Source organism: Taudactylus pleione, unplaced genomic scaffold (assembly GCF_031769625.1).
Source record: "Taudactylus pleione unplaced genomic scaffold, aTauple2 ptg000102l, whole genome shotgun sequence".
Taxonomy (NCBI): Eukaryota; Metazoa; Chordata; class Amphibia; order Anura; family Myobatrachidae; genus Taudactylus; species Taudactylus pleione.
Window position 1 is genome coordinate 4,560,759 of NW_028284504.1, and position 27,310 is coordinate 4,588,068.

At 41.2% G+C, this 27,310-nt stretch overlaps 1 protein-coding gene across 1 annotated transcript in view; it reads right to left on the minus strand.

The window, feature by feature from the left end:
- The window catches only part of ACE (angiotensin I converting enzyme), a 95,929-nt gene that overhangs the window by 6,185 nt on the left and 62,434 nt on the right, over nt 1-27,310 (minus strand). The window contains exons 17-23 of the mRNA XM_088470692.1: nt 25,992-26,183; nt 24,565-24,662; nt 22,849-23,018; nt 20,593-20,816; nt 8,805-8,949; nt 2,269-2,367; nt 1,701-1,823 (exon numbers count right to left, since the gene is read on the minus strand). Coding sequence (XP_088326818.1) covers nt 1,701-1,823; nt 2,269-2,367; nt 8,805-8,949; nt 20,593-20,816; nt 22,849-23,018; nt 24,565-24,662; nt 25,992-26,183 — 1,051 coding nt within the window. The remainder of the gene's footprint in view (nt 1-1,700; nt 1,824-2,268; nt 2,368-8,804; nt 8,950-20,592; nt 20,817-22,848; nt 23,019-24,564; nt 24,663-25,991; nt 26,184-27,310) is intronic.

The following is a 27,310-nucleotide window of genomic DNA, read 5'->3' on the forward strand; positions in this document are numbered from 1 at the left end:
AACTAGCAATTCTCAAGGCTATTACACCTAATAATCCTTCAATAAAACCTAAAAACTGACAATTTGCTACTATTCAAATTGAAAACAAATGACCCCTTACAGAATAGCAACTATATATAAACCAGTAACAGGGAAAATATGGAGAAACATCGATTTCCAGATACATAAAGCTCTTATATCCTTGGCAAGAGAAAGAAATGGCTACGCTGTTAAATGTGACAAAAAAAAAAAAAGAAGCTTTTGCAGTAATTGCTGTAACTGGCTCCTGTAGTAATCGCATGTCCTGATGCAGAATCATCGTAACTAGGGCAGCGCATCCTGAGCTGCTACCCAGATGTGCAAGCCCTGGGAGGCATCATTATGGCTGCCCATAATTTCCCTGGTGGCACTTATTCATTAATGGTGAAGTGCAGTGGAGCCGGTCTATAACACAAGCTCCTCTTCTGGCCACTTCTGGGTTATGTTCGTCAAAATACTTGCTGAACAAATAGCAGGGTGGCTACATGTATATGCACCAGGAATGCACTGCCTGGGACTGCTCAGATGAGTGCTATGAACCTATGCAGCTAGTGGCCCTGTGTGAGGTCTGGGCCCAGCGCAGCCAGGCAAACACTACTAAGAAAATGGGCAAGAGGCAGCTGGACATCCACTTCTGAAAGTCTGAGCTGGACAAGGCAATTTAGGATGTGACGGCTTAAACTGTTCTTGCTAAAGTAGAAACATCTGGAAAGGAGCCTGGGCACCATAGAGATTCCTTTTAGTAGAACCAGCAACAACCTGCAGTTCAAATTGTGGAGAGTGGCCAAGGAGTTGGAATGCGGTGGAAATGGAGCAGCTGAAGATAAAAGAGACCTGTGATCTTCTTCCTCCAATGTACATAATAGACCAGGTGTATAACAAACAAGTGGCATGATACAAGATTCCACAGATGGAAAAAGAAGGGGCCCTGCTCACTAGGGAGAGTTTAAAATCTAGTGACCGAACGATCATAACCCTTGGCCAAGGTAGAGTGTGCCCGATATTAGAGAATGACACATTTACACTAGGGCAGTGGTTCCCAAACTGTGCGCCCCGGCACCCTGAGGTGCCTCGGGACACTTGCAGGGGTGCCTCAGGTTGGCGGTCCAGCACCAAATCAAATTCTTTATGGTCAAAGTAATGTAAATATGTGGACAAACAGAAGCGAAAATATGTCTACCACCACATACCTGAGCCTAAGGATGACAGGTAAGCACATTCACTTTACTATTTCACTACATTTCTGAAATTCTCAACAAACCTTTGCTCAGGGGTCCCGTGAAAACACTGCTGATACTCTAGGGCGCCGTGATTCAAAAAAGTTTGGGAACCACTGCACTAGGGTATTGATAGGCACATTCAATCTTGACATAACTGTGCCATGGCCAGTAACATCTGTGCTCAAGTACGTATCTGAACTACTAAACCAAGATTACCATATCATTGAGACAACTGAAAACACACAAAAATCAGCATAACAACCAGTGTCACTAAATGCAGATACCAATATGATCTGTAGAAACCTGCAAGAATTCCCAGATTAATCAGTTGATCTAGTAATCTCAAAATGTAAAATACGAATGAAAAAGCAGCATAATTTATATATTCTTAAAAGCACAAATTCAAAGTGCATAAAAAGGAGAAAAACTAAACCTGCACAAGACCTTAACTGTATTACTCACCCAAGCAATTTTCCTGCCTCTTTGGACTGATAGATATCACATTTATGCAGAGGTCCATTCTGATTTGCTGCTTTGCACAGAGCCTCATGGAACTGGAACTGAATCACAAAACTGATGAAGTACCTTGAAGAAGGAAAAAGGACACGTGTATTCACAATGGCAACCAAGATGTGGAAAAACAGGTTTCAAAACTACAAGGATGCAGTCTTTTAATAGTGCTTTTGTATTACAGCAAATGCATTTGTTTTATGAAACAATATGATTGCATCTTTCAACTTAGGACCAGTGCAGCAATCTTGTGATGAGAAGTTTACACTGGACCTCATCACATTGAGTGAATTGTAGCAAAGCCCTGGAAGAATCAGAGTTGGAAAAAGTACTATTTTGAAAAAGTTATATCCAAACGATTGTTCTAGGCTGTCACAACGGTTTGTCTAAATTTACTCAGTGAATAACCTTACCTGTATGTATGAAATCAATAGTTGTCAAAGTGTTTGAAAATATTAGTATTTAATATAGATGCTTTATTTTCAATGTTGCTTTGAATCAATGACAGCAATTTTGTTACCTGATGTATGGGACATTGGATGGAATATGGAATTTTGCTCCAGGGTCAAAATCTTCTTCAGACCTCTGGACTGGTGGGCACAAACCCTGATATTTTAGCCTGGATTGATAGAGAGTTATATTAGTAAACCAGTATCAAAGAATACAAATCTAAAGCACTATTGGGAGATTAAAGTTTTAGATTGTTAACGGTGGGACTCAAAGTAAACAGTACTACATGTGAGGTGTCCACTGACCTGAATCAAATCAACACACTTCATTATAAGTAAAAGAACAAACAAACAGCACACTTGCCAACATTTTGGCTGCCCCCTTACGGGAGGAGATAGCCAGATCGGCACAGAGGTGGGCGTGGCACAAGTTTTGGAAGCAGAGCTGGGGCGTGACTGCACGATCGCATCATTGCGGCACCGCCCCGCTACACAATGCCTAGATTACGCAGTAGGGGCGGGGCCATGATGAAGTGATTCAGCACGATTAGAGTTATTAACTCCCCTCGGACCACCCACTTGTAATGTATAAGTGGGCGGCTACGGGGGAAAGTGGACGCCGGTGGGGAAGGGTGGTGCGGGCAGAAGGCAGCTGGCCAGGGGACTTAGGGGGCCTATTCATCATCAATGAACATTTTTACCTGCAATTGTAAAAATTAAGTTATCGGGCCATTCATCAAGAAGGCAAAGCAGGAGATATCACAGATATCTCCTACTTACCTTCCTCTTGCGGAATGGCCCACTGTCCCCATACACTAATGTCGATATTTAGTTCAGAACCCTTGGGACACCAACACTTCACCAAGGTATGGGGCAATTATATGGGGGTGCTTTATGAATGAAACAAGTGTTTTTAGTCTTGCAGGTGGGAGTAGTCAGTCTTTTTACACTTTTTTTTTTTTAAAGTCCCCTCAAATGACCCAAATATATATTTATACCCATTTTTACGTACCCCAAATTTAATGAGCACTTATTTAATTATATTATATTATATATATATATATATATATATATATATTTTTTATTAGGGATGTGCAGGCTCGGATAGGTTAGAGTTTTCACGTGGAGTTCGGATTTTTCCCTCCAAAAAAACGGCACTCAGAAAGAGGCAAAACGTCATCTTACATGGACGAACATCATCATTCCTGGACAAAAGTCCAGGAATGATGATGTTCGTCCATGTAAGATGACGTTTTGCCTCTTTCTGAGTGCCGTTTTTTTGGAGGGAAAAATCCGAACTCCACGTGAAAACTCGAACCTATCCGAGCCTGCACATCCCTAATATATATTATTTTTTTTTAAACAAATACATATAACAGCCATTTGACTCAATTTAAGTACCCCAAATCTATTTAATATGACCTCTAATACACTTCTGAACTGTTATCCTATGTTAGTTTGGCGTTTTTTGGGGTACAGGCTGATTTCCTCATTTTCACAGCACGAATTTTCACGCAAATCCTGTTTTTGCGATTTTGGAATGGAATAGGTGCGAAAACGAGAGCGAGCATACCCACTAAAAGCAGTTTTAAATAACAGAGATGCATGATGTCTAACGGAAGTTGAGACTGCACTGCCGTAGTTTATAATCAACTTTCCTTTTCAGAGAAGTAATACATCCTTCCAGTACCCTTCGTGATAGGAGGGCTGACAGAGGAAATTATATTGCACATAGGAACATAACAGATGTCTTCTATCTTCTGTAGAGGCCAGTGAAATGATCGCACAGGGCCATAGGTGTGCATGAACTTCACTTCAACATCACATTCGTCCTCATCATTTAAAAGTACTTATCCAAAAAAAACAACAATGATTATTGTAAACACATGCTATGTATGAATTTGTACAGATTTGTGACATATTGACTGGCGTTGGATTGTTCTGATCTGATAAATGGAACTAAAGTTTTTATCTGAACTGAGTCGCTTTGTTCCTATGGAAACTTCAGATATAGGGTTGAAGTGATGAAATCCTCTTGTATCTGCTGCCGTTTTTGCCTGGGAAAAAAATCGGTCTTGCAGCTGCTTGCGTGTTTTTTAAAGTGTTTCTTTTGATATTAGCCCTACCTTTATATTTGCAACTCTTGATTTGCAGAAATGTAAGACTTTTTCAGCAGAGTCAATCAGATCACCTGTTAGCCTCTGTAGGCTCTCTCTGGCAACCAGAGGCTTAATTGTTCCACCAATGTCTTTACCAGGAAAACCGTAGCTGGTTGCAAAAAATGCCCATGATGCTTTCAAAGTGAAGTCTCGATCACGGCAGCACAAGTTGAGAAAGTTTTTGCAATTCTTATACTGCCCAGCACACCCATCACTGAGGTAACACACATTTTTGATAGTAGCAATATTTTCATTAATGTACTGAATAATTACTTTGTGTTTCATACACAAATGCTACATCATGCTCCAAATCATCAGACAAGAAACAGACACTTGTGATGAACAGGTCATCAGACTGGGGAACAGGAGCATAGATTCCAGCTGGGTGCAGTCTACAACCATTGTTCGTCCAACGATACCCTTGAACTTCATTCTGAATCACGTAAGAATAGTTTTCACTAAAGTCCAATAGCTGTGTCAAGTTCAAGGTTGGCCTGGATTTCTTTTATAAACTTTGATTGTGCCTTAGCAACAAATAAATGAGGGACAAGTTTTTAAATTTTTTAGATCAATGTTACTAAATATTCAACAAATGTTGCAGTGCATCTCACCATCTCTGTTCTGTCAGTAGATACCCACTGACTAAGAAACTTCATCTTCAGGGTCACAGTCTTCGAATTTCTCAAGGAGAATGCTTTTTACGTTTTCAGTTGATGGGTATTGAGAGCAGTGTCATAGCATGCAGTCTCTTATCTTTTGAACAGACTAAATAGGCATTGGCGTAACTATAGAGGGTGCAAAGGGTATGCTTGCTGTGGGGCCCAGCTACTTAGGGGGCCCGCCAGCCAAGCAAGCAACTCCCTGCCCCCTGTAAAGTACAGTGCTGATATTTTTAATCAGGAGTCGGTTGCAACCCAATAGGAACTCGCTTCTGTTCTGCGAGTTCTGATTGGCTAGTGACCGGCGCCTGATTGAAAAGGACATCGGCTCTCTTCGAAGCTGGGAGGAGAGGTCATCCCCGGACCATGGCCACGCCTTCTCCCAGGTTCAGTGAGGAGAGATGGAGCGGCGTGCAGCGTTTAGGAGGCGGTATTACAGGGTGGGGCAGTGGAGGTAAGTATTATGGGGCTGGGCCCCCCCCGTGTAAAATTTTGCTATGGGGCCCCCATACCTCTGGTTACGCCCCTGTAAATAGGTAATTAGGTTCTGGTAAGTCTTTTCTATATGCTTTTCGTGGGTATGCACGCTCCGGTTTTCGCATCTATTCAATTCCAAAAATCACAAAAAACAGATTTGCACAAAAATTCTTGCTGTGCAAAGTGTAGGTGAAAATGGGGAAATCAGCCTGTACCCCAAAAAATAGAAGTGTATTTTTTCAGCAAAATAAGTGCTCATTAGATTTGGGGTACATAAAAATGGATATAACTATATATTTGGGTCATTTTAGGGGACTTAAAAAAAAAAAAAAAAGTGCAAAAAGACAGACTACTCCCACCTGCCAGACTAAAAATACTTTCACTCATAAAGCGCCCAAACATACCTGTCCCATAGCTTGAACCCAAAATACCATCACTGTGCACTCTTATCCCAAAAACGACATGTCATTATTGGCAAATTAAAAAAGTCAAGGTGCCCAATTAGTCATTGGAGGGTGAGGGGGTGGGGTGGGGTGGGAGGTGTCCCAGGGGTTCTGAACCAAATCCCAACATTTTTACATTAAAATAGGGATTTTGTGAAGTAAAATTTTAGGTAAAATTACTGCAGATAAATTATTGCGGCTAATTGAATAAAGGTTTTTCACTGTACAATAGCAGTTTTTCACACGAAAATGTGTAATCACAGGCTAGTTGAATACCCCCCTATGTGTAATAAGAAAGTGTGTGTGTGTATATATACATACACACACTTTATTACACACTGGGGGGTATTTCAATTAGCCTGTGATTGCATATACACACACACACACACACACACACACACACACATATATATATATATATAAATAATTATTATTATTTTTTTTAAATACTCCCGTGGCAGGCAAAATTATACACCATGATAAATTTTCATTTTAAAGAGGGACTATTAAACATTAAAATACTCCTACAGGCAATCAAAATCCCATTAATTTTTCTTTCATAGCCTTTCAAAGTATACTTAAAGATTCAATTTAAAAAAAAGGGACATAGCTCATCTGCCTTATGGTTAAACACGTAAAGATTTTCTGTCCAACCATCCAACTAGTTGATTAGTTGGATTGAAAATCTGGTAATGTATGAAAGCAAATGACAATCAGCAATTTGCTCCCAAATGCCGGAAAATGGACAAGAACTGTTTGAACAAATTGTTTAGATCAAACAGTTAAACTTTTCTGACGACCTTCTTCATTGGTTTTCTGGCATTTAGGAGCAAATTGCTGATCCTCATTCACTCCAATACCTTACCAGATTTTCATTCCAACCAATAACTAGTTAGATGGTTGGACAGAAAATCTTTACGTGTGTACCCAGCCTAAAGCTGGCCATCCACTATACAATTATCTGTCAGATATCTGTCCAATCTGGCTGGTTGGAATGAAAACCTGGTAATTTATGGGAGTAAATGACAGTCGTCCATTTGCTCACAAACACTGGAAAATAGCCAAAAATGGTTGTTCAGACAAATTGGTTAAAACACCCAAATTTTACCAATATGAACAATTCTTTGTCCTTTTTTCAGTGTTTAAAACCATATGATCGACTGTCATTTGCACCCGTACATTACCAGGTTTTCATTCCAACCAGCCAGATTGAACAGATATCTGACAGAAAATTGTATAGTGGATGGCCAGCTTTAGATTGACAATGAGTATTGAACCAACTTGCTTTTGCACCAAAAAAAAATTAAGTATGAAGTAAAAGGAATGTATAATGACTCTCAGAGTCCGGCAAGGTTGATAAAACATTTTTTACTGGAATCTCCATATTCTGATTGACAAAGGGCCAAAATTTCAAAGTGATATGTGGATTAGGCACTGAGATATGGATGTTTTTCCACATACACCTCACATAAAAACAAAGCATCAGGAGTGGCATTTCCAAGCAATATTTTAGAACTTTAACCCCCTATATCTCAAACACTATGAGGGCTAGAGAAGAAACATTTTACATAGGTTTGAAGATATGTGGTAGTATCAAGTGTACAAAGTTTCCTGAAAATCTAAGTCGGTGGGTGTCATGGCCTGGGTGAACCAACATGGAATGACCCAATACAATGTTTTTGCAACATCTCCAGTTTCAGTACATTTATGGTTCTATATTGAAAATGGATGATGTCTGCTGAGATTATTCTTCCCCACCCACCAAACAAAAGACATTCTTGTCCTGGTGGGTAACCTGAAGAATTGGTAGGACAGATAATGATGAGACTATTCCAGATGGAGTTGTAGTGGAGTGAAATGTTTAAAGGGGAACTGAGCAAGCTGGACTACATTGAACAGGCACCATTCATTCTAGACTCTTATGTACAATTTGAATCCAAAAAAGAACAGACAAGCTGTTTAAGCACCAGAATTTTGTCTAGTAACAATAATACTATGTGTAGTCTAAAAAAAGGAGTCCAAGGAAAATCATCCGCTGAGCGGGAATTATACTGGACTTTATGAGCCTTCCATGAAATTCTAAAATTTGAATAGCCGATGTGCATGAATGTCCAGGAGAATATACAAATCCATCTTGATTAAAAGATATACTGTATATCGGTGCTGGAACTTGTTTACAAGTAAGTTTCTCCATCTTTTCACACTTCCTTTCTATCCAGTTTGTGCCACCACTCTCCCTGCAGGCGCATGGCTGATTTTCATGTTATTTCACTGGTTTTGTATAAAACATGCTGATCAACTCAAATTTCTGGACTTTGAATAGCGGCTGCCAGATATACACACACACACCATTCATGAGAACATGGCCTAAGTCTCTGAAATGGTTATGCCTTAGTGCGTCTGATTTGGTAGTACTGTAAGTGTTGGGAATTAGAACTTTATGATAACTGGTTGAATGTGTGTTATTAGCCATATAATAACCCATCTTCCACATACTGCAGTCATGATCTACCAGCTTCAATTGTTCACTTGGGGGACTATTGAGCGGAGTCTTTGCCATGGGTGACAGAAAGCCTAGCTTCCCATCTGTATAATGCATACAAGTGTGTGTGTGTGTGTGTGTGTGTGTGTGTGTGTACATAGATAGATAGATATCCATCTATCTATATATAGATCATATAATTTTAAATAAAATTATATTAGATAAACTCTACCCGCTTGCATTAAGATGCAGAGTACCACTAAAATAAAATATTATATATATATATATATATACATATATACATATACACACACACACACACACACATATATATATACACACACAGTATATATTATTTTCATACACACAATTTTGTAATAAATATACCTGAGATTCCACCATTGTTGGTTATACTCTGTATCTGGTGTTCTTCCATCAAACACTTTCCACCGCCACTGGTCCATCAGATATCCAAAGGGTAGGAAGGCAATTTTATCCAGTGCAATACTCATAAGGTAGTTTATGTCGCTGTCTAGGAAAAAATAAAATCAATCAAAAACAGTTTTTGTCTTTTAAAAAAGGTCTACGGTTTCATCTCAACCACCATTTGATGGTAGGAAGGCAAGTGTGTGCACATGCCCTGACATGCCTTTGACTATTAAGCTGGGTATGTACTATATGATGTGTCGTTACATCGCACAGTCACTGGGTCACACATCGAGCACGCCATACACACTGCATGATTCAATGTATGACTGTGCAATGTGTCGTTACATTCTGCATGTAACACTGCGTCGTTCATTGCATTGTCCCATCTGCTGTGCAAAACAGCAGATGGGACTATAACAACGGAATGGGTGTACACAATATATGATGTGTACGACATACCACTCCAATCCACAATGAAACGTATAGTGTGTACCCAGCTATTGAAAGGATAATGGCTCCTAGTTTTAACCCAATCCAATGTGAGAAATGATATGTATGGGTGAGATGGTTGAGAGATCTAGGGGAAATATAAGGGGTGAAGAGATATAAGAAAAAATGTAATTAAAAGGGAAAGAAGCTTGGGAGTCTTTAGTCATGGTGTACATTCCATACAATACATACATTCCATTCCTTTCCCAGCCTAGTAACATCAGGTCGCAGTGAAGTGGGCAGGAAGGGGAGATTTTACATGGAAATTTCGGGTCTGTAGGGAAGGGGCGGGTCTAAATGGCGGTAATTGCATCACTTAGCCCCGTCCCCTCCTCACGGACCCGCAAATCACGGGGGGGCGGGAGAAGGTTCCTGTAAAGGGGGTGGGGCATAATGAAGATTATAGTCTGGCCCCGCCCCTCAAAGGTGGAAGCAGCAAGTCCCCTCCAGCTGCTCCCGGAAAGGTGTCAGGCAATGTTGGTAAGTATGCAGTAGGTACAATGGCAAGGATGATATTAGGAACTGGTTTACACCAACAAGGCAGCAGGTTTAAGGTGTCCTATTCCCAGAGATGTGTGAGGATTTAATACTGCAATTTGCCACACTAAGTTACTTTCTCACTACATTTTAGCCTAAAACATAATCTGGAGTTCAATTACCCAAGCTCCTTCCATTACAAAATGGAAGCAATTTATCATTCTGAATCTAGCCATTTCTAGGGTATTCAGTCACTTAGAATACAATCACCAGAAGGACGACAGGAATGACATAATTAATGTCGACAAGTGTTAAATGTCAACATAGGAAGAGTCAGCATTTCAATTAGGATTAGTGTTAGGGATAGAATTATACTAAAATAGACATTGTCAACATTTTAACAATGTTTACATTAAACATGTCGACATTCAGCATGTCAACAGTGATGTTATGTTGACAATTTTTGTTGTCAACATTACATCCATGCTGACATTTTCATGTCGATCTAATTAATGTGTACATTGTGAATGTTGACATTATATACCACTCTTTCAGAAATGGATTTCCTAATGTAAAAGGGTCTAATTTGTTTATCTCCATTTAGATCATGCATTTTGTCAAACTTCAGATGCCTTTGAAGACCATCCCTTTTAATTATCGGCACATTTGCCATTAGATATGCAAGGAACCCAATTACTATATAAATACGGGTTTAGAAAGTTATTACCCCGAACAATATAATATTATATATATATATATATATATATATATATATATATATATATATATATGCCAAACTCGGTCCGGCACTCATGTAGTTAATTGTAACTTGGCCCGGTGCCCCCACAAGGTAGGTAAATAGCAAAACAAGAGGTGCAGCACTCAGGGCTTGGTCAAACAAAGGACTCAGACACGATGCAGTAATATCAACGTTTCTATCCATGTTAGATTGTCATTTTTATTTATATAACCTCTCTCACCTTTTCATATTAGTTTGCGATGCTCTCTGCACCACTTTTGAATAAGTTATTGCTGCTGCGGCTACTGTACGAATGTAACTCGTAAAAAAAACCAAAAACAAACGGGAGTAGTGTTTGGGTTAGCATCCGACATACTATATTTTGTAAGTATTCATTTAATGTAATTTTACTGATCAATAGATAGAATTCCTTTTTCTAGCTCTTGAGACCTTCAGGCCTAACAGGTATTGCGCAGGACCTAGATCTTTCGTTTAAAGCTTTTGTCCAAACAGCTGTTTGGCAACTGTGATGTGTTGCTCCTGGCCTGCTAGTAACCAATCATCCACATACACAACAATAATAAAAAGTGTTTCTCTTCTATGTGTTTGTGGTTGAGACAATAAGTCATTGAACACACAAAGTCCATTTGTCCACATTGAACACACAAAGTCCATTTCTTGTAGCACATCATCTAAATTTGATGTCCCAACAACAACCACCACCACTGTTTTAGACTGTACAAAGCTTTAAGAGACATTCTCTCGGAGCATATTTTCACAGTAATGCTCTAGAGGTTCCATGTACATCTTCTCTGTCAGTTCTCCATTCAAGACAGCCCAGTCAAAGTCGAAGTTGAAGTGATATGTACGAAGGCATATATAGCAATGACTAAGCATAATGTACTACAGGGCCAGCTCTAGGAGTGTTCGACCAGTGCGGTCGCACAGGGGTGCCACCCGTAGAGGGCGGCACCCCTCCCCAGCATCCCGATTTCAGCGGGACAGTACTGTCCTGCTGTTCCACCCGCGGGCCGAAGTGGCCTGCGAGTGGTCAAGTTGGGAGGCTGGGGTCCCTCCTGCCTTCATCTTTTTGCAGAAAATCCATTTTATCTTGACTGTTTTGTGGTAACTGACTTAATTACAGTGTATGCACTGTTATTGAGCGATGTCATCTCTGTCTATTGCTGATTTTCATTCACACCAGTTGTTACTTGACTTTGCAAATATCACATCACATTTTATGAACCCCAAAATATCCAGGAAGCAAACACCTCAATATCTTTTAGGTGGTTTTCCACTATATGATCTTGCAGAAGTTCCGTTCTGTAGTTGGGTGCCCACATTGGTAGTCTGTCTCAGACACACCTCCAGCTGCTGGCATATCCAATATGGCATACTTGCTTTGCAATTACTGTTGTAAATTTTAAGTGGTGCGGTTTCTTGAAATGTAACATCACTTTAGAAGCTTTTTCTTCTTAGGGTCCCAGAACCTGAACCCTTTACTCTTTTTGCAGTATCCAAACATGATGCATATTACGGATTTGGGATCTAGCTTATGCCTTTTCTCTTGGAGATAGGCAATGCACCCAAATACTTTGAGACTGTTATAGGCGTGGGCTGGAAGAAAACCAAGCAATATCAGTGTTTTATCTGTCACAGTGACAGAGGGAGCATGATTTCTCAGATATACTGCTTCTGCCCAAAAGCACTTATTCAGACGGTCATCTTTTAGCATTGATCAAGCCATCTCCACTATAGTGCAGTTTGCATGCTCAGTTACACCATTCTACTCAGGTGTGTATACAATGGTCAGTTTTTGTTCGAATCCAATGCTTCTTAAGAAAGGTTTCAACATCTATGTTTTGATATTTTCTCCTCCATTGTAGGACCTTAATATCTGGGTACACACTGACAGATATATTGGTCGATCAATTGATTGAGTGCCCGTCAGCCAGTGTGTACCAGCAATATGTCTGTGAATGATGTCGTTCACAGACGTATCATGTCGACTATGCTGCACAGCCGATGCCCAGTATATTTGCAGATATATTGGGGGATCCTGCTGTGTGTAGGGGCAGTCTACCGACCACCCGTACACATGCAGAGACCGAGGGGAGGGGGGCATGACACGCCCCCGGCCAGCGGGATCCATGGCCAGAAGATAGAGGATTGTTTAGTGTGTATGAACAACCATCATCTGCAGATATATCTGTTAAGTGTGAACAAAGTTTAAGACTTTAAGAGTTTTACCATCTCTTGTAGTATGCAATACTACTCATTACTTTTTTCCTTGCTCTAATGAAATAAACAGGTGTCATTCTAGTGAAGTCATCATTGAGTGATATGAAGTATCTGTATCCACTGATTGATTTCACCTCCATCGGACCACACATCTGTATGCACCAATTCCAGGGGAGCTGATTTTGGGAAGGGGCAAATGGATTTGCTTTCCTATTGTACAGCTCTCACACATTGGTCTTTGTATTGCTTATGGATATTTTTGTCACCATCCGGTCAAGACGTTTCTGGTTGCAGTCATAACTAAATGACCTATTAGTCTCTGCCAGTCAGAAGCCATAATCACATAACACTCCACTGTGTCAGGTCATCTAGATGTCAGCACAGGATTCCTGTTGCGATTACAGTCCCTCTTTTGTTCCATACAATGCACTTTCCTTCTGTGAAGTGGATTCCTTTCTGCTCTATAATACTTGTGGCCATGAGGTTTGTCCCCATGTCTTTTAAGTATAACACATACTGGATCATTAGGACTTTGGTTTCACCTCCAATTCTCAGATGCTGTGATTGTTACAACTTGTGTGGCTGTAAATACTTTGTCTCTTGTTCCTTTGACTGTTAAAGCATCACACATGCTTATTGTAGTGAACCATTCTTAATTGCAACTGAAATGCCTCATGGCTTCTGAGTCAACATACCAGCAATCTCTTCTGTGAATGGCTGTGACACCAAACGCAGACTCATTTTTGCAGTTAAAATTTTTCAGTATAGCATTTAGTTTGCATTCAGACTCTTATGGCCTCCACACATCAGAACGATATTGTTCCAACCAGCCAACTAGCTAGCTGGTTGGAACGATAATCTTCCTGTGTGTGGGAGCAAACGATAGTCAGCCGTTTGCTCCCACATGCTGAAAAACGGCCAAAAACGGTCGTTCCAACTAGTTGGGGAAAGTCAAAAATTTTTGATTTTCCCCAACTATCGTTCTAGTGTAGGGGGAAACTTTGTGTCCTACTTGATGATATATGAAGCACTTATAATTGAATTTTATGGGCTTTGTAACATTAGCGTGTAATTGTTAGGATCTGTCCTGTTAGTGAAGTGTAATTGCAAGAAAATTACATTCTAGAAGAAATAAAGGAGTTCCTTGTTTTTATTTTGCAGTTTTGTCCAGTTAGGCTGGAGTTAACATTTAGTGACTCTGGTCACACCTGCAGCCTCTTGCAGGTGTGATTAGTTGTCTTGTCTGTCATAAGCTGGGTTTCCTAGCTATTCCTTGACTTGTTAGATTGTGTTCCTTGGACTTCTGATGTTGCGGTGTTGTGAGAACTACAGATCTTGCCGAGTAGTATAACAAAAAGGAAGCCCTCACCTCAATGCCTCTAACAAATGTAATTACAAATAAATAAAGTATTGAAGCCACTTATCTTATACATAGATGTGTTTCCACACATCAATTCAATCTACATGAATAGTGAGAAAAATATTCCAAATGGAAAGACAAGTAAAGACATAAGCACAATAATCTAGTGCAGCATACTCTATTCTGTCTATATACAGCATATTAACGGACAACTGAACAAAGTTATTTTATGGTTTCCAGTCCCATGTTGTATCAAAAGGAGGATACAATATATAAAAACAAACCGTATTAATAATTCATAAAATCCATAAGAAACAAAATGGGAAAACAAGAAACTATGTATGAAAACATGGTTCAATTCCCTACACTGGGTAAATATACAGCATACCTTGGTGAAGATGGCTTCCTACCAGAAATAGGGAAAAAGCAAGCCTGTAGTATCTGAGAAGATGTAAAGAGTCCCAGGACAGCCTCAGTATTCACATGCAGTTCGCTCTTCTTCCCTTCCTGGTGTGGGTGCCAAAATTCTTCCCCCTCCTTTAGCCAATGCATTTCAATGTGCAGTAGGTCTTCCTCAGAGCCCTTAACCAAGGTTTCAGGTTTAGTGTAGTGTGCAGATGTGCAGCCATACTCACAGTAACAATAACAGGCAGTGGAGGTGCAGCGTACCAACCCGGTCATGTTTATGCAGGATAACACAGGGTCTTCCCAGAGCGGAGTAAATCAGTGTAATGCCATGCTGTCAAACAGTGACAAGATGTTACACACGTGCAGTAGCACTGTCAGAGGCCATCTTTGTAAATGACCTGATGCCTTAAGTAAAATACATCATTTACATAGTGCAGGAGCACACTCCATCACCGGCAAAAACCACCTGCCTAATATGTGTAGGTCCCCATCTTGCCACCTAAACAGCTCTGACCCATTAAGGTATGGACTCCATAAGACCACAGAATGTGTCCGGTGTTATTTGGCACCAAGATGTTAGCAGCAGATCCTTTAAGTCCTGTAAGTTGAGAGGTGGAGCCAGTTCTGATACTCACATGCCCATTGCAGGCACAAATCGGGAGCTAGACAGGAGTCAGCATGGGCGCTCTGACCGCTCTGAGACTATGCAGTTAGCTGCAATGCACTGTTCTGACACCTTTCCATCACAACATTAACTTTTTCAGCAATTTGTGCTGCAGTAGCTCTTCTGTGGTATAGGACCAGGCATGCTAGTCGTTTTGGAGATGCTCTGACCCAGTCACCTAGCCATAACCATTTGGCCTTTGTCAAAGTCGCTCAGATCCTTACACTTGCCCAATTTTCCGGCTTCCAACACATCAATTTCAAGAACTGACTGTTCTTTTGCTGCCAAATATATTCCATCTATTGACAGGTGCCAATGTAATGAGCTAATCAATGTTATTCACTTCACCTGTAAGTGGTTGTAATGTTGTGGCTGATTGATGTACATTATAGTTTAAAAAAAAGCATACAAATCCAAACAAAATGGGTCTTACTAAACTAATAATAATGAGTAGAGAGTAGGAAAGGTGGTTGAGGATTTGTCCAATATAATGTGACCTGGGATTTTGTGGTGCTTGAAAAGTGTTCTCTTTGCCGGTTTAAAAATGTCCAAAATATGATCAAGTAAAAGTAAGTAGAAAGTCAGGTAAATGTACATTTGTAATAGGAGCGATTAAGTGGTGGAGACAGTCTCCTATAAGGGATCCATTTTTGGACAATGCCAGCATAAAAGGAAAGATATTGGAAAGGAGATTTATGGTCTTACCCATTAAATACTTTTCTTTGCCTCCATAGGAGGCACAGGGATGACAATGGGTATAGCCTTGGGAAGAGTCTGAGAACTAAATGGTTAAAATGTATTTCCCAGCAGCCCAGACTCCCTCTCCTCTATACCCTGCCACCAGCAGCCAGTTAAGTTAGCAAGCCCACAGAAAGGAGCGAGGGGAAGGAAGACCAGCACACACACATAGGAAAGGTGAGCATAGCTGTTACTAAAGGAACGAAACCCTGCTAGCCTTTTCTTCTTCCTTCACTAGGGGGCACAAGGATGACAATGGGACATCCCAAAGCTGTCCCCTTATGAAAGGTGACGCTACCAAGCTGCACTGAGAACTCTACACCTGAAGGCTGAGTCAGAAGATGCAAAAGGTGTCAAAAGCATTGTGCTGAATGAAAGTGTGGGCAGAGGACCACGTGGCCGCCTTACAAAGTAGCTCTACAGAGGCACCAGAGTGAACTGCCCACAAGGCTCCCACTGACCGGGTGGAATGGGCAGTCACCACATCAGATGCCAAAGGGTAGGCCTGGCGGACAGTCAAATGGAGTCACCTGGCCAAGGTCTGCATAGTAGCTGGCCAGTCCGGTTTGTGAAAAATGAAAATCATACAGGACAAACAGAGAATCTGTTTTGCGGAAATCTCTGGTCCTGTCCACATAAACCCAGAAATCCCTCAACATCCAAAGAGGCCTCTTCCGGCGAAGAATCTGGACCATTGAAAGATAGGACCACGATCTCCAGGTTAATGTGAAAGCGAGACACAACCTTGGGAAGATAACCCAAGTGAGTCTGCAGAATGACCTAATCAATCAGAGTGGAAATGTGAAGCAACGGAAGCCAAAGCATGTCCACCATATCCAGCAGCTCAAAAGGGAGCCAACTGGAGGGCACTAAGAACCAAAAGAGAGGTTCCCGGGAGCCTCTGGAAGAACAAATGGTAGCTGGACGCAGAGAACTCCCTGAAAACATGTCCGAACACTGGGTAAGAGAGCAATCTGCATCTGAAATAGAACAGGCAGGGCCGAAACCTGTACCTTCAAGGAAGAGAGCCAGAAGCCCAAATCCAGACCAGCTTGCAGAAAGGAAAGGACTCGGAAAGACCTCAAAAGTATGTCTGCCAAATGTGGTGATAATGCTCAGAAGCCCTCTTCGGTGAGGATTTTAAGCATGGTATGAATAACCCTTCTGGAAAACCCCTTCACTCTCAGGACAGATGTCTCAAGAGCCACCCCAGCAAAGCGAGGTGGGCCAAATACAGATGGAAGCACAGGCCCTGAGACATAAGATCCGGCAGCAGAGGAAGACACAGAGGAGCATCGATAGAGAGGCCTAGAAGATTCACGTATCAAGGTTGTTGTGGCCAATATGGCACCACGAGGATAACCGTACCTCCTTCCAACTTGAACTTGCTGAGGACCCGCGGAATCAAACCTGGAGGATATATGAACTGAAACATCCACGGTTACGCCAGAGCATCTACTAGGAGAGCGTCTAGATCCTTGATGTGGGAGCTGTATCTCCGCAACTGGTGGTTTGTCATGGTGGCTTAGGTCAGATTCCCAATTCTGGACTCCTGGGATGAAAACCACTGAAAGAGGCAGAAGACTATGCCCTTCCCAGTGGAGAATATGGCTAGCCTCTTTTAAGGCGCCTTGACTGCGAGTGCCACCATGGTTGTTTATGTAGGAGATGTTGTTCACATTGTCCAACTGTACCTTGACTGGACGACCCTGGAGAAGAGACTCTGCTTGGCAAAAACTCTCTGTACACCGATCACCGTTCCAGGACATTGTTGGACAGTCTGGTCTCCTGAGGCATCCATTGACCGTGGAACATCTGATTAAACACCAGCGCCCCCCACCCCCGAAGACTTGCATCAATGGTGAGTAGGACCCAGTCCTGAACCCAAAAAGGACATGCAGGAGGGACTGGTGGAGGCACCATGGGAAGGGGGGAGCAAGAGCGAGTTAGCAAATCTGCACCTTTAGATGCAGATAAGGCTTGTTCCACCATGCTAGAATGACCAGCTGAAGAGGATGGGAGTGAAACTGGACGTACTTCACTATGTCGAAGGTGGAGACCAGGGAGCCCAGAATCTGCATGCAGGAGTGAATTGACACCCGATGGTGGCTCAGTATCTTGTCTGCAGGAATAAAGACCAGCTGAATCTAGAAAAGCTCCTAATTGTAGCATTTTTCTGAGAAGGCGTCAAGGTGGATTATCCACCCGTATGACTGCAGAAGATCCACTGTCAGACAGATGTGGTCCCTCAGAACATCCAGAGACTGGGCCAGGAGAAAGTCATCCAGATAGGGCAGAATTTGGACACCCCTACATTGTGAAAACATGAGGAGCCGTGGACAGTGCAAATGGCAATGCTTGAAAAAGGTAGGCACTGTCCTTCAGCGCAAATCTGAGGAAGCGCTGGTGGCTGACTCAGATGGGAATATGTAAATAGGCATGTCCAATGATGCCATATAATCCCCCGGTTCTATAGCACCTATTGGGGGGAGCCCATGCCTGTGTAAGGTCCTCCAGCTGTGCAGAAGAAGGGAACTCGGTCACCTTTTTCTGATGCTTGAACACAGAAACCTTGGATTTGTGAGTCTGATCTGAATCCTCGATCAGGAGTACAGATTTAACTGCCTTGATCAGACACTCTACATTTACTTGTGACACAGAATCCTTCGTAACAGAGGAATTATCAACGTCGGAGGTGACAGACACTAGCCTTGTGGTCCGAGGAAAACGCATTCTGAACCTCCCCCAGATAGTGGCGTAGAGGTCTGCCGTCTTTCCACTGGAAAGATGCAGACACCTGCGCCAACCCCTGTACGGACTATGTAAAGGACTGCATCCATGATGGTTCTACAGCAGGCAGTTGTGGATTCTGAGAAATAAAAGTAATGGTGGACTACATTTTGCTCCTCCCCCCCCCATTCCACCCCCTTCTCAATAGTGCCTGCTTTTGCCAGCACCAAACTAAGACTGGCTGGGAGGGAGAGCCTGGGCTGCCAAGACGAGAAATATATTTTGACTGTTTGGTGCCCAGGCAATCCTCTCCAGGCTATATCCATGGTTATCTCCCCTAGTGGAGGAAGAAGAAAGTGGCATGAAGTCTACTAGAGACAAGGTACCAACTATAGCACATATTCTGGGCATTCACACGGATCCACAAATAGAGGGTTTAGAGAGACTCATTATTTTCCAGTCCTCAGGGGTCAAAAGTCTTGCTCACCTCCTCCCATCCCAAGCTCATACAAGTTTGTATGCAGCAGATTATGTTTTAATATTTAAAGGTAATAATTGTATATTTAAGCCCTAAGGAAGAGATTATCTTTCTACAAAATGACATAAGAGGGACTGTTGAGAGTGGTCAGCATACATTCAATGGAGAGTTATAAAAATGCCTATGTTGCAAGTATTGCTAGTAGGAATCTGGAATCTCTTCAATAACTGCAAATAAAAGAAAAAGTAATAGGATGGGCCAGATTAGTGTGGAATCTGACACACCGTACAGTCCATTCAATATAAGATAGGTTCCGACCCATAGAGAAATTTGGGTTTGTTCCACAAAGGGGTCATACAACTTAAATTAGGAAGTAACTCATAATTGTTAGTTTACTGGGTCTGCATTGAGGTTTGAGCCCTGGCAGAGTTCATGGTGGAAACAGATTTGTCATACTAGCCACAATAGATACCCAGTATTTCATTTTAGGAAATTAATGCAGTAGGATGGACTGGGTAACATGTCTCACTCTACAGTATTTAAGAAAGTTGGGAACTACAACACCCCCTTCTTATAGAAGTTTGTAAGGAAACTCCATGTAGATCTTAGACTTTCTTGCTGGCCATATAACTTATGTAGCTAATTGTTGAAGGTGTTTGCCAGGATTTTCATGAGTAAGATAAAGCAAGCTTAGTACGTATGTTCAAATTCAATTATGTAATTCTGTCTACCCAATATATTAAAAGCATCAAGCAAAAGGGGTAAACAGGGGAGATATCCCAGCACTGGAAGTAAAATGTATGTATGTATTTGGGACACTGGAAAGGAATGAATCTCCTTTTGTGGCACTCTCTTAATTAAAACTTAACTTTTATTATCCAGTTCTAAGATATATATCTAAGTTTTAATTAAGAGTGCCTCACAAAAGGAGTTTTTTATTCCAGTTTTCTAAATACCTAAGATATTATAAAGTTATTTCATGTATTGGAGGTCTGATTTTATGGTCTCTAATAAAGGAGGGAGGTTTGTAACAGTTTGTTATAGGTTTTTGTTAAATAATTCCAAGATATTTACGTTTGTGGAATTGCCATTTTAAGTCAAAGTTGGTTTTTAAGTGGGCTAGCCTATTGGAAGGGAGGTTAGGAGCTAAATATCAGCTTTATTGAGGTTGATCTTTTAAATATAGATTTCACCAAAAGAAAATTTCATATAGATTAGGGAAGGAGATATGCAGGTTGATAGAGGGGGGTTACATTTTTATATAAAGGAGGGCAGCATCATGGGTCAATTTGTGATGCATTTTCATAAACATCTCCTATATTCCAGTTGTTGTGACCAGTTCTTTAGAACTAATGCAATATTATACATTGAAAACATGACATTACTCTCAGATGGCAAAAGCCAATTTCACCCAATGTATACCTAGATTGTCCTCAACTGTGTCCAAAAGTCCGATGCTGTTGAGATGCTTTGGTGTTGACACAGAAAGGGCCAACACATCCCCGATCGCCTCATGGAACCCAGGATTTGCACCTTCCCTGAATGAAACTGGTAGGTCCTTGTACTGCAGGAAATACTGAACATGTCCCATTTCGTGATGGACTGTGATGAGGTCATCCATGGTGACTACAGTACATTGCTTAATTCTGAAAGAAAAAATTACAAGATTTTTTATGTTATATTGTTATATGTGTTAAGTATTATATTTTAAATAAATTATGGTGTTCTAAATCCCAATAACCTAACAAACATTTACTGCACATTTGCCTAGCAGATCTATAAACCCACTGCCCATAATCACCAAATACCTCATAATTAAAATTGTCTTAACTATGTAACAAGTACATTATGCAGAGGTATTTCTAGAAACTTTGAAACCCAATGATGATAATAATTTAGCTCGATAGGGAAGTGCTATACATTTTGGTATGGCAATCATTACTTCAGCCTTCTATAAAAATATCTGTTTTAGGATAAAAAATTGGCATCATAGGAAAGGGTGTAATTAGCCATCAAGCATGTCAGCACAATATTCCCCATCTTTCTGAGCTGCTTTGTTCATACACAGTACATGATACTACTGTATGTGAACTAATGTCTAATCTCTTCCAACCATGTAAAATATCCCTAAACTGTATGAGACTGGTACTAAGGACCAACTGTAGATAAAACAAATGCTGTGTGTCACAGGGCTGAATTTACACTTGGTTCTAGCTCTAGGCATTGTGAGTGACCCCAATTAGTGCATGCACAGGCCTCTGTCCAACACGCTATCCTACATTATTCTTACGGAGAAATAGGCGATTGGTAAATATGGAAAAATACTTCTCTTAGCTAGGCATATGCCTGGTTAGCTTAGTAAGTAAATGCAGCTCTGATACAAATCTAGCTAAGGTTTGTGATACATGTTAATTTTACAGATCTAAAATCAATTTGTGGGTTTTGCGCATTATGTAGTGTGCAATCTATGTGAAGTGCATAAAAGAGTAGAGAAACCATCCTGGACTCCCAAAAAGTGGTAAATAAGATAGCTTGTGGCCAAAAACAAAAGTTTAAGAGGCTGTTAGTGGCCATAGGAGGCTTTAATAAGGTCTCACATGCTTCAATATTACAATTTTTATGGTAGCCAGAAAATGTATTTCAGAAAAGAAAAAAAATTGGGGGGGTACATTGTAAAGTCACTATTATATTTTATAATTGTTTATATAAAAGTAAAAAAAAAATAAAAATTGGAATTACTTGCAACAACCATCAGTTTGCTTAAAAAAAAAAAAATCTGTTCCATCCCTAAACGCTACATTTCAAACATCCTTAAATTATTATTTATTAGAGGGGTATTCCAGAGGTACTGCATTATACCTTAATCTGTTTAAAAGTCCTTATTCTACTGTAAAAATGTTATCACTGACTCTGGAGGTGCAAACTAAAAGCTGTGATTTCTTCCTTTAAAAGTGATGTTAACTTAATATAATTTTCTAAATGAATACCAAAAAGTTGGGCAGTGGGTAAAAAAAAATAAAAAATTACTTAGAAAAGTGGCTTTAGGTTTATTGGAAGTCTTAAAAACCTTAGGGCCTAATTCAGACCCACTCGGGTCGATGGTGCCCGAATGCGCATGACGGAGGGAGCTCCATTGTGCGCATGCGCGAGACCCGGCGAGCGACGAGGAATCAGTCGCTCGGGTCTCGCACCAAAGGGGGCGTACTGTCGATGGCGAGTGACAGCACGCCCCCTTTGGTGGGCGTGCCTGGGGCGTGGCTGCCAGACGGAGGCGTTCCAATGGGAACGCCTACCGTCTGGGGCCGGCCCCACTGACATCAGTAGTGATGTCAGTGGGAGTGATTTTGGCTCTGATAGAGCCAAAATCACTCTAGGGCTTGCGGCAGCGAGACCCTACCGCAGGGTCTCGTCGCAAGCCCGATGGTCGCGATGGTCTTGACCATCGCGACCATCATCATAGACGCTCGCTATAGCGGTGGGTGGTAACCCACAGCTATACGAGCGTCCAAGAGGTCGCTCCATTTTTAGGGAGGAGGGCCCTGATTCAGAGCGAGCGCTCTGGTCAGAGCGTTCGGCTCTGAATCAGGCCCTTAGTACATACATGTTACTTGGTATGATCAGGCTTGGGGCTACCTGCAGATTCCTGGTATCATTAAAATTTCTAGTCATAGTCTATACCTAAAATCTTTCCGGTTGTAGAAATCCCAGGCAGAAGCGTGACAAACCACATCACGGCCAGCAGGCTTCTCAATCATGGATTTCTGCCAGAATTCTAGTGGCATTTCAATCAGTCCTAGAGAAGTAAAGAACCGGTCCGATTCCTCAAACATCATCTTGGGCGTCCAATTCTAGCAGACATAGTAAAGAACTTAGTCAAAAGTATAGTGTTTAACAGATAGGTAACTAACCACACTAACAGTACTGCAATACAGTGTAGGCATTCTATATCACATTTCTTTTTCAACCAGTTTGTCCTTGCAGTTTACAAGCATAAAACAATAAAAGACACAAGTAATTTTTCTTTATAAAACCTTTGCCCATCATGGTTTAGGATGACCAGATTTGCATACGGTAAACCAGGTTTGTTTGGATACTCTGCTAAATGAATATTGCAGTCTTTTAGCCTGCTGATTAATAGTTATCAGCCTTGACATTTATCAACATAATACTGTTGATATGGGTGCATGGAAATACTTAGGGCCATATCCAATTAGAAACTTAGCGCACAGTTCGTCCGAATTTGGCACTTTTCGCATGTATGCACACTCTCACTATTTGCGCTGTCCTATTGCAAGAGACGCAATGTGGCTTTTGTGCGAAAATTCTCAATGCTGTTAGCAGCAAAAAGTACAGGTGAAAATAGGGAAACTGCCTCTACCCCCAAAAAAGTCCAACTAATACTGGGTAACAGTATAAAGGTCTGTTAAGGGACATAATCAAAGGGTTTGGGGTTCTTAAATTGTATTAAAGGGTTGTTTTATGGATTTTTTAGTAACAGTGAAAATAAATGCTGTATTTAAATTGGGGATATACTTACATTAAAATGGGTTTATTTTATGTCCTAAAACTGCAATTTTTAAGTAATGTTAAAAATATACCTGCCACTTGCACCTACAATCCTAAAAACACTTGTCCTATCTATAGACCCCCAAAATACCATTCCCACTACTTTAAACCCATTTTCTAACACTTAACTTTTTCACCCCAAAAATGATATTGTTGGCCAAATTAAGCTAATTAAAAAAATGTTTTTGCCTAATAAGTCATTTGGGGTGAGGAGTGTCCAAGGGGTTCTAAAACAAATCCAGATATTTTTAGCCAAAAATAGGGGTTTTGCACAATATTTGAACTGCGCTGAGATGGTGAAAAATTTTCACCGTTTTTGACTATGGAGAATTCGCATGTGCGAAAAGCCGCAGCTAATTGGATAGCGTGATATGCATTTTGTGCAAAAAGTTAGCACCGGTGAAAACTTTTTGCACAACCATGGCTTATTGCAGCTAATTGGATATGGCCCTTAGAGTTAAATAGGTCGCATCAGTGCTTTGAAAAAAAAAGTACCGGTATTCAGAAACATATGTACCGGTACTCACGTAAAGTTACAAATGGACTTTCCTCCTGTTTCCTGAAAAAAAACAAAAGTGCCAGTACAACACACCAATGAATACCATCAGAGAAATGCATTGGGGGGATTTATTGGTATGCCTTCTATTTTTCTAAAAAGACTTGATCAAATAGAACAGACTTTTACAGTAGCCTCTTTCCTAAATCACTTTTTTCATATACTGTGTCAGTCTCCAACAGTGTACATTATTGTTCATGTAATACACAAAATCCAAATATCAATTTTTTACAGAATATTTTTCCTTTATATGTAACAGGAAAGCCGCCCACCTTACTCAACATTGCTGGTGTGGCATCAACCTGTGCTGCATTCGGATATGGGGCAAGAAGATCATATATGTTGGACCAGGACTGTGCCCACATGTTACCTAAGGGGAAAAAAAAAAATCTTGAAAATGAATTGGCATGCATGAATTTATTACCATTTAACACACACACACACACACACACACACACACACACACACACACACACAATAATATTTGGTCAGTCATATCAGTCCCTGCTCCAGTGGAGCTTACAATCTAGATTTCCTACCACATGCACAAGTGACTTGCGGTGAGGTCAATGGATGAGGAGACACACATGGAGATGGGTTTTAGTGCAGGGAGCCCGTCTTACCCCTACTCACTGTAACTCTCCCCTCACTGCACTTAAGCTTCAGTGTCCATTGATTCTCCTACCTGCATCACTGTGTCTTCTCTTGCTGATTTAGCTCCAATTGCTAAACACTGCAGGGCACATGACACATCCAAGGTGTTTATCAGTGCTCAAGGCACATACCCCCATACTCAGAGGCATGCCTCTACTAGCTCTCTTTCTGTGCAGCTTACTGTCTGTGGTTTGGCCAAGCCCAAAGCAGTGTCTGACTATACAGTGAGGCTAAGCTGTTGCTGCCTCATCTCTTGTATCCCTGCAGTCCCAGAGAGCTCCACAAAGCTAGCAAGTTAACGATAAAAATGATAAACAAAGAAGATGTTTATAAGTTGTAAATATATTATTTGTATTATTCTAATCATTTTTATAGTATGACAGGGGAGGCTCTTCCTCCCCTGCCTACCCTGACTGCACGTCCCTGGTACACACTAGGGATAATTATTTTGTTGGGAGCCAATTAAGCTACTAGTATATTTTTGGATTGTGGGAGGAAACCAGAGGACCCGCAAGCACAGGGAGAATATACAAACTTCACACAGTTCAGGTCATGGTGAGAATTGAATCCATGAACTCAGTACTGTGAGGCAGTAATTGCTCACCATTACACCGTCTGAGCTGCATTTGTAAGAAATGAATAACAGCAACATTAGGTCCCAGGTCACCTCCGTTGGTTTATAAATTTGTTGTAGAAAGAAAACTAAATTTTTTTTTTTTTTTTTTTTTTAAAACAGGCAAATCACCAGGCACCCAGGCATAAAACTAGTTCTACCATCAACTGCACATATTTGGAAGTAGCCATCATGTGGCCAACATATAGGAGAGAAAAGCCTTTTACTAGGAAAAATGCCTTTAATTAAGTTTGTATTTGTAGTGAAAGGTTATGCTGCATCCTTGTCACTATAAATTTAGCCTGCACAAATGGCTGCTTCCACTGTGTGGGTACCCTTAATGAAACACTCCTATCAACCATGGCTATAAAACTCCAGTGAACTTTAAGGACACTACGGTAAGTGACACAAAAATACAGAACTCTCTCTTACCAAGCAGGTGAGCAGGAATGGGCCCTTTGAGGTTGACTTTCTGGTCTCCATATTTCTTGTAAAGAGCCCGGCGCACGTAGGCATGTAGGTTGAGGTAGAGTGGCTGTAGCTCATCATAAAGATTTTCTACATCAGTTTCCAAAGTTGGGGTCTCATACCATGATCTCCAGTATGCCCCATTGTCAGAATGACCTGGGAGAGTAAATAGTGAGGGAGATAAAAGGTAAAATTAGCCATATAAAAAGCCCATCATTTCTGAAAGCAGGTGTGCGATTTTCTGACACCCATAGATAAATGCTAGACATACACTATACCAGTCCTGACCAAAACATCAATCACGATCTACAGTACCTGTCGGCAGTCATGTGTTACAGCAATAGCCAATAAGAATTGGCAGATTATTATTGGCTGAGACGTAACTCTGTTCTGCTGTCCCTGACTGTCTGGTCAGAGGGCACCCAGCTCTGCCCGTCTCTTAAGGATCATATAAAAAGGGGAGCTGGCAAAGATCGAGGACCAGCAGCTGGAGTCACAGCAGGCAAGACAGCTGCATGGGGTGGCTGGTTGGCGGGCTCTGGGCATGGTGATATCTGGGCTGAAGCAGCCGATGCTGGATTATTTATTACCAGTTATTTATATAGCGCACACATATTCCACAGCGCTTTACAGAGAATATTTGGCCATTCACATCAGTACCTGCCCCAGTGGAGCTTACAATCTATATTCCCTACCACATGTAGACACACATACTGATAACTGGCAGCTCACATTGCGTGGAGTCAGACCGCTTTTCCGCAGGCGCACTGGGGTACAGAGTGCTCTGGGGTGCAGTGCACAGAACAGTACAATCAAATTATACAAATGAAATAAAGTTAAAAAAAAATTGTATTAGTCACTCTGGACACAAACAGCCACTCCAATAAGCAGAGCAGAGCGCAGCATATAGCAGCATGCCTTAAGAGCAGCCACTTGTCTTAGGGCCTGATTCAGCAAGGAACGCTATTCTGCTAATTCGCAGGCCAATATAAGTAGCGATATGCAAATGATTGCATTCGCATTGCGATCACAGCCTAACATAAGGGCACCCACTCCCCCTTACTCACATCCGTATACTTTAGCAACATAACAAAATAATCAGTAACATCGGACCCATACGCACACTTGCACAAGCCAAGACCTTACTCAGAAATTACTAACAGCCACGCACACTATGAGACCTCAGACTGCGTATGGCATCGCAGTGGCTAATTTGTGCACGCCCCTGCAACGGCATTGGGAACACACTGGCACGCCTGCGTTTCCTTGACCCCCTCCCCTTA